The sequence below is a fragment of the Syzygium oleosum genome, unplaced genomic scaffold (genome assembly GCF_021117445.2).
Source record: "Syzygium oleosum isolate NSW1041296 unplaced genomic scaffold, Sole_v2.1 Sole_v2.11, whole genome shotgun sequence".
Classification (NCBI taxonomy): Eukaryota; Viridiplantae; Streptophyta; class Magnoliopsida; order Myrtales; family Myrtaceae; genus Syzygium; species Syzygium oleosum.
Genome location: NW_026607495.1, coordinates 7,793,130 through 7,805,740, shown reverse-complemented (window position 1 = coordinate 7,805,740; position 12,611 = coordinate 7,793,130). Strand labels below are relative to the sequence as shown.

General features: G+C 38.2%; 1 protein-coding gene and 1 pseudogene across 1 annotated transcript; both read left to right on the top strand.

The window, feature by feature from the left end:
• The first annotated feature begins 3,610 nt into the window (after nt 1-3,610).
• Nucleotides 3,611-5,126, top strand: LOC115686724 (UPF0481 protein At3g47200-like; annotated as a pseudogene).
• Nucleotides 5,127-10,382: 5,256 nt separating this feature from the next.
• Nucleotides 10,383-11,842, top strand: LOC115686722 (UPF0481 protein At3g47200-like). Its single transcript, XM_030612100.2, has one exon. It carries the CDS (start codon nt 10,468-10,470, stop codon nt 11,812-11,814), a length of 1,347 nt encoding a protein of 448 aa, XP_030467960.1. The 5' UTR covers nt 10,383-10,467; the 3' UTR covers nt 11,815-11,842.
• The last annotated feature ends 769 nt before the right edge of the window (nt 11,843-12,611 follow it).

Sequence of the window (12,611 nt, the reverse complement as noted above, 5' to 3'; positions counted from 1 at the left end):
AAACTGCCTAAATGATAATATAGGAAACTGCCTGAATGGTTGTTTTCCCCAAAATCAGAAAAACTGCCGAGATTTCCGGTGATTACGGCGATCACATTGTTCAAGATAATCACAGGCTAACTGTTCTACATCAGAGCATGTCTAATTTCTAATTGTATTAATCTGTCCCTTTCCTTCACAATATTCAATTGAATGATTCTGCCCTTTACTTTACTTAGTAAAGAAAGAGAGCGCAACAACTTCGAGATCTTCAAATTCTTTAATTAAGTGGAGTGTCAAATGGATCATGTGAAAAGAAGATTGATTCTGATTCTTTTCCAACCATTATCATTATAGAATGTAGGTCACGTTCGCATAATCTCAATGTTCGAGAATTTTTAACGTCCCTATTGCACATTAATCTGTATTATTCGTTATCAGTCGACGAATTTGCCTAATTGGACTCGTTATAATTAAATCGGCTACTTGATAATGTCAATGCCATATAATAAAACCTACTTAAGACAGAATAAGACATCATGAAGACATATAAAGACGACTGATGAAATGTCACTTGTATTTGACTTGATTGTGCAAGACATAAGACATGTTTGGAAAAAATACCACAAAAGTCATAAATCTATTGCACTTATGCCAATTCAATCTTATACCACAAAACTTTTTGTATTTTTACTTTTTGGTTTTTTCTTTTTTTTTTCCTTTTCCTCACTTGTTTTTACCAAGTGCCAGCCACAGGCGAGAGCCAATGACCTTCACTCGGCATTTCACGAGGGTGTTGCGACCTTCATTGGCGCTGGGCGAGGGCTACCCTCGCCAGTTGCGGGCGAGGGAACACTCATCGAGATCTGGCGAGGGCTGGGGGGAAGGTGACCCTCGCCCGAGCCCTTGCCCAGACAAGGTCGTCCCTTGCCCAACCCTCTCTAGCCATTGATGAAGACCGGCCACTAGTGAAAAGAAAGGAAAAGAAACAGATTAAGGAAACAATTCTTTAAAAAATAAAAAAAATAATTTTTTTTTAAAAAATATCTACGTTAATGCCGATACGCCATATAGGACGATTGGTGCTGACTGGATGGCCACGTCAGAGTTTTCTGGCCAAAATAAGTCGAATATACTCAATTGGTAAGACATGAAAAGATTTATAACTTAATTGGTACAATTGAAAAGTTTAAGACTGAATTAACACGAGTGCAATAAATTGAGAACTTTTTTAGTAATTTTCCCGATATGTTTCAATCTTACGTTAGACTTGACAAAAATAAATAAAATAAATCACAAAGTCAGTGTTCACATTTGGTTTGCTTTAAGCCAACCAAAAGAGTTCTTTCCGAGTTCCCTCAATGTGAAACCCGAATTTAAATAATAAAGAATTAAGAAAAAATTGGTGGGTGAAATCATCATAGTTTGGACCGCCTTGGAGACCCCATATCTGTCATGACTTCTATCAGCCAGTCAAAAACTTTCGAAACAAGAACCCGCGTGTTCTTGAACGCACATCACCTGACAAATAAGCATGCTTATAGTTTTTAGGGTTAATATCACAAAAAAACCTTAAATTGATATATTTATAATAAATTTATCTTAAATTAATATTTTGACAATCAAAAATTTCCAAACTAGTACATTTATGACAAACTTCGTTAATTTCGTTAAATTGGATTAATACCATGGAAAATCACAAATTGATACATATGTGATAAACGGACGGTGAAACCCCAAACTGATATACCCGTCAATTGTCATGTGTTATCCAATTGAGCAATTTGATTGTAAAATTTAGTGAAAACTAACTGAGGATAAATTTGTCACAGGTGTACCAGTTTGGGATTTTTTGTGGTCAAAAAATTAATTTTAGGTAAATTTATCATGGGTATCAATTTGGGATTTTTTATGATATTAACTCTAGTTTTTAAACGTGCAAAAGAAAATAAATAAATAAATAAAAGTAATAAAGCAACAAAGAAATAAAGAGTTTCCTGGACCATTTCCTTATACTTTACCTAATGAATTCAGATTAATTTATGTGCCAAAATTTGCTGTACTCAGCAGATTTAAAGTGCTGTCGTCACAGGATAAAATTTTTGCTCCTTAAAGTACAAACCATAAAAGAAATTTTACTTTTGATTATTTTCATTCATTCAATGTTGTTCTATCTAATTTGTAGAATATATGATGACATGATAATCACGCTCCAGATTAAACTTTATACAACGTAAAAATGAATTTTTTATATAATCGATCATGCTAGAAAATCTCTAATTAATTCAAGCATATATTATATGTACCAATTATTAAGCTAATTATGTCAAAAGAAAGAAATTTACTAGAAAGTTACAGGCTAATCTTTACGAGGTATTGCATGATTGTAGAGCAACCCGAGGGGAAAGTTACTCATCTAAATGTAGCATTAATTATCAGTGAGAAACGTGAACTTAATATATTAATTAAAACAATACATCGCATTTACATAGTGAGTTATCTAAGCATTTTGATTTACTTAGGTTTGTTTTTTTCTGTCCTATTTTTTATTCTCATCTCACTCTCTGACTTTTATTTTATCTTTTGCAGAGCGCGAAAGTCAAACCCCGCATCTATGATACTAGTGTCCCCACCCCTTAATTCCTTTACTAGCAGGGCCGCATGCTTATTGATGATTCACTTGGTTAAGATAAGAATAGATGGCAATGAGGTAAAAAATGTCAAAAAATTGTAGTCCAAACGCAAGGAACCTCACTTCGATTCAATTATAATGAAATAGAGGGGCAAATTAAGAAAAGTTGTTCGCAATATAACAAGTTAACAACAAGTGTAGCCTTATTGCTTTTAATATACCACTCTCGCTTCTCAAACTTTCCATCAGGCTTGTCTATTCGAAAGCTTTTAGTTTCGTTCTTTAGAGTATTAATTAAGCACCAAGAAGAAGAAGGAGAGAGAGACTGCGGTTTCAAGGAGTGGCAAGATCAACTGCGGAGGTTTGTTGCGAAGGATTTCAAGCCGTCCGATCCCGGGCGAGGCCATGTGATGGTGGCAAGTGCGGTGGGCTTGGCTCATTCATTTGCGTCCATCTTCAAAACACGGACCACGACCGGCACATACAAACCACGACGACATCAAAACAAATTAGAAAATGTATTATGTATACCACTTCCCAATTTTGTCATCATGCTCGAATTTTAAAGATTGATTTGGAGCCAATCCGTAGTAGTAGCAATGCATACCTCAATTAATTAGTTTGATCCTATCTTGTCCAGAATGTGGATCTGTGTATATTTAAAAATGTATGCACTTGGCGATATCCACGTTTTAATTCACAAAAGTCAGTAGATTCGCAACGATTTGCGATGCTTTTCTTTTTCTTTTTGTACTAAATCATTGACTTCACCTACCGATTGACTTCACCTACTGACAGTTGGTCTTTTCGTGTGTCTTTCTTTTTTTTTTTTGAAATTTCTATGAGAATCTGTGTCTTAATTGTTGTCGCGATGATTTATTTAGGAGAAAAAGCATCAGCCACCCGATACCTTTGCCACAAGTAAAACCAGCCCTCTTTTGTTTTCAATTAACAAAGACAGAAATAAACTAGACTTTGTCACATGTGACCGTCCCCAGCACTTGCCGCTACAGCTTGTTCAAAGACCTTTTAAAATCTCTACACGTCCCTCATATTTTTCCTGGATACACTACACTTCTGATATCCTTTCGAATTTCTCCCTAACTATTGAAACTCTAGCAAGAGAAATTCACATAGATTTTACAATTTAACTCAGCATGGAAATCAGCCAAGAAGTTCATCATGCAACTGCCGACGAACATAGGATTGAGCTCATGAAGCTGCAGTTATTGTCTTCCATGTCAGAAGATATGAAGGTAGTGCCGAAATTGTTGAAAGAATCTGCAGGCGAAAGCAGCTGTTGCATCTTCAGAGTCCCTCAGGGACTTGCCGGACGAATTGCTGAGGCGTGCCGGCCTCGCATCGTCTCTATTGGCCCTTACCACCATGGAGAACCGCAGTTGCAGATGCTTCAGGAGCACAAGTGGAGATACCTCCGAGCTATGTTGGACCAAACTCAACAGCATGGTATCGGCCTCAAAGACCTCATCGATGTGGTGACGCCCAAAGAAGAAATGATCCGGCAGTGCTACTCGGAGAGCATCGACAATTTCTGCGGACGTGATCTCGTGAAAATGATGGTACTTGATGGATGCTTCATCATTGTGCTCTTGCTGCAAAAAAAAGGGGTCGTGCTGCTTGATCCCAACGATCCCCTATTAGCAAATTCATACATGTTCGCTTCTCTTGTGCTGGACCTTCTAAGACTTGAGAATCAGGTTCCGTACTTTGTTCTCGAGGATTTGTTTGAAACAACGAATACAAAAGAAGCCTTGGCCCCTCTTGTCCTCAGTTTCTTCGACTGCCTCCTGGAAAGATCTCCCCATATTGCGGAAATGCATCGCCATCTACAAGGAGTGCATTTACTCGATTTAGTTCGTCTGAGCTTAATTCCTAAGGGTCAACAAAGCGAGAGCTTGCCTCATGAATCGATCGGATCTGCTTCTGACTGTATTGAATGGATCAGATCTGCTTCCAAGCTCCATCGAATGGGAATTAGATTCAGGCAGAGGAATGCCAACACCTTCATGGAGATCAAATTTAATGTTCAAAGCCAAATCATTGAAATTCCGAAACTAACAATCAATGATACTCTCAATTACATCCTCCTCAATATGGTTGCTTTTGAACAGTGTCAACACCACTGCGACAAGGATGTAACTGCCTATGTCATGTTCATGGGACGCCTCATTCAAACAGAAGACGATGCAAAACTTTTGTGTGACCGTGGAGTCATTCGGAATTATCGCGTTACCAAGGAGGATGTTGCACGCTTCTTCCGTGATGTCTGCAAGGATGCTTCTTGCGATATCCGAGGAACCTATCTAGCATCGGAGGACTGGACCAGTATATATTCCCCGTATCGTATTTGGAGATTACTCACCTTAAAGTGTATTTTTCCCTCCCAAAGCTACTTATTTCGTTGATAGCTCTTTTCGTGATGTATACACGCATGGTTCAAACAGTGTACGCTCTGTTGTAATACTATTATCTCAAGTAGCAGGTATCATCTAGAAGTTGCTTTTTCCATATTGATTTCAATACAAATATTGACTCTATTTTCAGTAAATCTTTTGAGTTGTTGATACTTTCCTCGTCGCAGCGTCAATCTTGAATAAGAGGTCGAATAATTATCATCTTTAAAGTGGCGATCACTAGGGAAAGCAGGAACCGCCGATCCAATTCCACCGGAAATCTGGATCCCACCCAGCCCTAGGCCTAGCCACTAGCACCGGCCGGTTCAAAATCGTGCAATTTTTTTCCCGAAATCTTCAATTTATGAAATTTAATTGATTAAACCGCGCTCTAGAACTATTAAAACCAAAGTTACACGACAAAAAAGAAGAAGTGAACTGGTGCAACATCGTCTTCATTTTACTAGCCATGCTAAATACTTGTGTGACAAATACATGAACTTTTCCGCCCACAAAGAGCACTAGGTATAATAGATATGAGAAAACTTCAAGGCTAGTGTGAAGTAGCTAATATATGTATCTCCATCATTGTCAATCTATTCTCGAGTTGTCTCTTCCACATACCAAGAGTCATCGCCCAGTTCACCGAGACGTAGAACCGGTTTCTCCAACTGACTACCCTCGTGAGTAAGCTAAACCCCAAACCAGCCAACTCACGAATCCCGTGTGCGATATGCCTTCGCGTCCTACACAAAAAAAAAATGATTGCCTAAGTGACAATTATTAATTCGGCGAATCATAAGAGTACGCGAGGATCAAAATCTAGCTATTAGGAAATCGACGTTATGTACCTTAGGCCGGAGTAAATCGACAAGCGCCTTGAAATGCCCTACGGAAACCCATGCTTCCCAAATTTCTGTACACGAATGGGTCTCCTAGAGGCATGTCTTTCGAGCAAAATGCTTTCCCTCCATCTTGCTTCCCTATCCTACGAAACAGCTCCACTAAGAATTTCTCTTCCCTTTCCGTGACCTGTTTCAGAAATTCGCATTCATCTTGTTTCCAAGGTAAGAAGAAAACTGAGCCTTTATGCAATGAGAAAACTGGAAATGACTGACCACTTCCAAGTTCAAATGGAAGGATTAATGGCGCATCTAGTACAAAGTAGAACGAGGAAATAAAGTTCAAGATTTTTCCCTGAGAAGTTGAAGAGTAAAGATCAACACATTTAGAGAGAAACATTAAAAATATATTTATTAGATAATTCTTTGAATAGAAAACTGAGCCTTTATGCAGTGAGAAAAAAAGGGATAGTGAATGACCACTTCCAAGTTCAAATGGAAGGATTAATGCCACATCTAGTCCAAAGTAGAACGAGGAAATAAAGTTCAAATTTTTTCCCTGAGAAGTTGTAGAGTGGAGATCAACACATTTAGAGAGAGATTACTCTTTGAATAGAAAGTCGATGCAAAAAGGATAAGGTTTAAAAATTACTTGTCACCAAAAAAAAAATGAAACATGTAACTTCTGAAAAGTGGCTTTTGTGTGTTTGCTAAATCACAAAGAAACCACCCATATATTTTCTACCTCTATTAGAGTATGCAATAAAAAAATTACAGATATATATATATATATATTCATTTGTCTCGCTTTTCATTTTCCTGCATTGACCTTGCATCCAAATTGAAAGTGCCCGCCAACTCCATTGATCATCAAATGTGGAGCCGATTCTAACTCGGAATTGGTTGTCAAAGCAGACGCCCGGGTTCAGGAACCCAAAGGCGGCGAAATCGTGCAGGTGGTTCCCAGGCCATCCGTTCTGGAAAATATGAGCTTGGAGGAGATGGAACAGCTCTTCTCCCGGATACCCGAGCCTCTAAGCTCACTCACTTGCGCCCCGACGGCATATGGGACCCGTGCTCGATACTCCAGGCTGTACAGGACCTTGGCCATTAGTTCTCTGAAAGTGATTCATTAATCAATAACCACCCACAAACGGTCATGAATATGCGGATTTCTTCGAGATTTGGAAGTTGAATGCATTAATACCAAGATTCATTTTCGAATCGTATTTGCCCGGAGAAATTGGGTGGCAATTCTATGGTCCCGGTCCCGGTCCCGTAAAATCGGAAAATTGTCGATCTTCGATTTTGTTATTTGAAAGCTGTAGATCTTGTAAAATCTAAAGAAGCTAGAAAGTGGTAGTAGTTGATAGTTTGATTGGTAACTTACAGCCAACTAACCGGACCTATTAGTAAAATAGGAAAATAGTTAATGATGATAATATTATCATTTCGTTAGTAACTTATAAAGGACAGACTGGGCCAACAAGTTGCCCAGCAAGTTTTTCTTTTTTGACTAACTTTCTTTGAAATTTAACAGTGATTGGTTAATTTTGCAGCACTAAAACGTTTTCAACAATCTACAAAAGCGAATGGAATTTCGATTTTTCTCTTTCTTTTTGTACAAAATCATCAAAAATGTATAAATAATATTGAAACCACTTGAAGATATGTAAATACTTTATGTCCACATTTTAATTGAAATTTCGATTTTTCTCTCTCTTTTTGTACTAAATCATCGACTTCACCCACTTACATTTTGTCTTTTGTGTGGCTACGTTTTTTTTGGTCAAAATCTGGAATTTTATTTAGAGTAAATACCACAAAAAATTCAAAATACTCATATTGTGACACAAATACTCCCAACTTTTTTTTTGTGTTGTGAAAAAACTTCAAACTTATACTAGTGTGACATATAAAGCGAATATAGGCAAGTCAACTCAATTTACATAAGAAATAAGAAACTATTTTTTTTTCTTTTCTTACATTGGTTGAAAAATTCATTAATTCCAAAAGCGCAAGTGCAATTTAATATGTACTTTCACTTAAAAGTGGATGGTACAAATTCAAATTTCCATCACCCCAAATATGGAAGAGTGTCCTCATCATGTTCGAGTCTTTTAAGTGTATTTTGGAGCCAATCTGTAGTAGTTGCAATGCGTACATCAATTAATTAGTTAGATCCTATTTTTTATAGTATTGAAACCACTTGAAGATATGTAATTACTTTATATCCACATTTTAATTGAAACTTCGATTCTTCACTTTCTTTTTGTATTAAATCATCGACTTCACCCACTTACATTTTGTCTTTTCTGTGGCTACTTTTCCTCGCTCAATGTGTACTTCCTTAAAAAATGTCTTTATCTTTGGCAACTCCTTCGACAACTGGGCTACGCAAAGACCGATGTTCAGATTCACTTATTTTATGCAATTTTGATTTTTTTATCTTTCTTTTTGTCCTAAATCATTGATTCCCTTTTTGGTCGAAAAATGTACTTTCATTCATTCATAAAACGAGTTCTACTAGAAGAAGACATAGGGAGCTTCAGAATACAAAATATTCCATAGGGGTTGGGGAGGTAAAGTAACCGAGTTCCGGAACATTGTTATGAATTTTTTCACTGTGCATTCGGGGTACAAATTCACGGTTTGCCTCCGGGGAGGGGATTGGAGGAGGTTTATTCCAATCTGGCGGCTAAGATTGGTCAGGTGCTGGGTGTACAAATCATTTAATGATTCCAACTTGACCAGCCTGCACCTTACCAATTATTTACTTCTTTTTTTGTCGGAACCAATCATTGACTTCACCTGTTTACTTTTTGTCTTTTGTGGGGCTTCTTGCCCTCGATCCGATCATAGTTCCTTAAAAGTTGTGTATCTCGGAACGTCGTTAAACTTGGTAATGCCCGAATGGATGTTCAGATTCATTTATCAAGTCAAACCCACTTCATTACTATAAATTTATTAATGATGCATTCATGTTTGCTGAGATCTTTGTGGTTCCTAAGCGGAAAATTGTATTATACAAGAATTGTGCTTGGTATACCGAGATTGAGCTTGGATGACCTCTCTTAAAAAAAAATAATACTTCATTCAGATACTATTAGATGAAAAGACCATTTTACAAACTTTAACTTTTGCAAATTCACATTCATCTTAGAGCTGTCATCAACTCGGTCAGTGATTATTCAATCTTGGATTTCTTTTTTGTCTATATAAGAGTGTAACTGGAACTCGGGATACATGGTTAAGAAAATAAAACGATCCATAAACCAGACTACACCATAGCAATTGCGTTCGCAGTCAATAGTTATTAAGAATCTTCAAGTCAGAAAATTTAGACAATCTAGGAATTAGAAGCGACATCAGAGTATTTTCAATATACAGCAAAAGGATTTCTTTAAAGTGTGTTAGTTTTAAAAGAGTAAGACAAACAATTTCAACTAAATATTAGGAAATATGTAAAAAAAAAAAGAGTGATTTTAAGGAGTGCTACTCCTCAAAAATGTCGTAGGATATAATATGTATGTATCCATATATGCAGTACTAAAAAGTTTTCAAGAATCTGCAGAAGCGAATAAAGGCAAGTCTATTCAATTTACATAAGGAATTTAATTGTTTCTTTTCTTAAATTGCTGGAAAAATTCATTAATTCCTAAAATGCAAGTGCAATTTATTTTGCTGTCGCTCTGAAGTAGATTGTACAGATGCAACATCACCTTAAGCTGATCTGGAGCCAATCCGTAGTAGTAGCATTGCATCCATCAATTTGTTAGTTAGATCCGATTTTGTCAAGAATGTGTTTATGTGTATACATGAAAATAAAAACACTTGAAGATATCCACAGTTTAAATTACAAAATTAATTAAATTCATAATGAATTTTCGGTTTTTTGCTCTCTTTTTTAATTAAATCAGTGACTTCAGCTACTTTACATTTTGTCTTTCGGGCGCCCTTCTCGCGCCGGCTGGAGTTCCTCAAAAAATGTGTTGTTTCTTAGGCACCTCCTTATATAACTGGGAATGCAGAGATTGATGTTCAGATTCATCAAATTTCGATGTTTTCTGTCTTTCTTTTTGTACTAATTCACCTACTTACATTTTGTCTTTGATATACAAACTTTTCAAAACGGTATTAATATACAATTAACACTAGTCATTTTTTTACATTGGTTAGGAACGGGTTATCCAATTATTGTGGCGACGATAATTTATTAAGGAGCAAAAGAAGACTAAAAAAGAGCCGGTAGACAAAGTCCATTTCGATCTAACGGCTGACGATGATTGTCAATCAGCGGCTGACGGTTGACGGTCATCGTCAGCCATCCGATGGTTTTATGAGCCCTCGACGACTTTGCCGCATGTAAGACAAGCCCTGTTTGATTTTCAATTAAAAATCTCAGAAATAAGCGAGACCATGTAACATGTGACCGTCACCAGGACATGCCGCAACAGCTTGTTATAAGACCTTTTAAAATCTCTACATGTCCCTGACATTTTTCATGGTTACACTACACTTCCGATATCCTTTCAATTCTCTCTCAATCTATTGAGTTTCCAACAAGAAATTCACATAGATTTGACAATTTAGCTCGCCCATGGACAACAATCGAGGAGGTCGTCAAGCAACCGCTGAAGAACATGAGATCGAGCTCGTGAAGCTGCTGTCATTAGCTTCCATGTCAGAAGCTATTGAGGCAGCACCGAAATGGTTGAATGAATCAACAGGCGAAAGCAGCTGTTGCATCTTCAGAATTCCTCAGGGATTTGCCGGAGGATATGCCGAGGCATGCCGGCCTCAAGTAGTCTCTATTGGCCCATACCACCATGGAGAACCGCAGTTGCAGATGCTTGAGCAGCACAAATGGGGATGCCTCCGGACCATGCTGGACCAAACTCAACCGCACAGTGTCAGCCTCAAAGACCTCATCGATGTAGTGGCGCCAAAAGAGAAAATGATCCGGCAGTGCTACTTCGAGAGCACCGACAATTTCAGCGGATCTGATCTTGTGAAAATGATGGTTCTCGATGGATGCTTCATCATTCAGTACCTCCGTCAAATGGCAGGGGGCTTACGGACTAATCCCCCATTAAGAAATTCATACGTGTTAGAGTCTGTTATGCGGGACCTTCTTCGGCTTGAGAACCAGGTCCCGTACTTTGTTCTTGAGGATTTGTTTGAAATGACGGATGTTCCAAAAGGAAACTTCTCGTTGGCCAGTCTCGTCTTCCAGTTCTTCAACTTGATCCCAGAAGTATTTGGCAAAGTCCAGGAAAGACGGAGCAATCAAAAAGTAGTGCATTTACTTGATTCATTTCGTCTGTGCTTTATACCTTCGGATCAAAAAGACATTTATCTAGTAGACACGAGCACGTCTGAGTCTGATTTTTTGATCAAATCTGCTTGCGAGCTCCGTCGAGTGGGAATTGGATTCAAGCAGAGGGAAGCAAGCACCATCCTTGAGATCAAGTTTGATAGCAAACACAGAACCATTGAAATTCCAAAAATAACAATAGATGGTGATCTCAAGTGGATCCTCTCCAATATGATTGCTTTTGAACAGTGTCGTGGCCAAGAAGATGGGCACGTAACCGCCTATGCCGCGTTCATGGGATGCCTCATTCACACTGCCGATGATGTACAACTTTTGCGTGACCGTAAAGTCATCTCGAATCATGGCATGAGCAACGAGGAAGTTTCACACTTCTTTGGTGACGTTTGCAAGGGCGCTGCTTTCGACAGTAATGGGTGCTACCTAGCATCGCACTGTGTAATTTTAAACAAGTCTCTTAAGTATGAATGGGCTTATCTTTGCTGTGCACAACTCCGAAATGCTTTTCATGACAACCCATGGTCGGCTCTTTCGGGCCTAGCTGTTTTAGTGACTCTTATAGGCATGATTCAAACAGTGTATGCTGTGTTGCAATACTATCATCCCAAGTAGCATGAAGTATATAGAAGCTGTATCTTCCATGTCGATTTCATTACATATATAAACTCTGTTTTCAATAAATCTTTCGAGTTGTTGATACTTTCCCCGTGGCCAGATTCAATCTTGACCAAGTGGACAAATAGTTATCCGCACTATAGCGATGGTCACTAGGCGAGAGGACAAACCGGTGATCCCGTTCCGCCCAAGAATCCAGAACTTACTCCGCCCTAGGGCTAGCCACTACCGAGTTCCATGGAATTGAGGACCGGATTGGCCTGTTAAACGGCATTCTAAAACTAATAAAACCAAAGTTACATGAAAAAAAAAAATGAGCTGGTGCATAACCATTGTTATTTTACTAGCCATGCTGAATACTTGCGTGACAAATGACTGAACCTTTCCACCCAAAGAAGCATAATGTATCATAGAATTGAGAAACTTTCAAGACTAGTGTTAAGCAATTAGCGTATGTATCTCTACCAGTGTCAACCTATTCTCGAGTTGTCTCTTCCAAATACCAGAGTGGTCGCCCAGTTGAGCATGACATTGAACCTTTTCCTCCGATTGACTACCCTTGTGAGATAAGCCGAACGCCAAACCAACCAACTCGCGAAATCCCACATGCAATATTCCCTTCACGTCCTGCATAAAAGCATGCTTGCATAAATGACAACTATATTTCGACCAAAATAAAAAAGTGACAACTATTAATCAGGCGTATTGTGTAAGTTTAAGCGCATCAAAATCTAGATGTTTGCAAAGAAACCAATAGTATGCCACGGTCAATTTATATATACACACATGCGCTC

Excerpts from the sequence above, each read along its gene's own strand:
- LOC115686722 (XM_030612100.2), top strand. The coding sequence starts at position 10,468 with ATGGACAACAATCGAGGAGGTCGTCAAGCAACCGCTGAAGAACATGAG.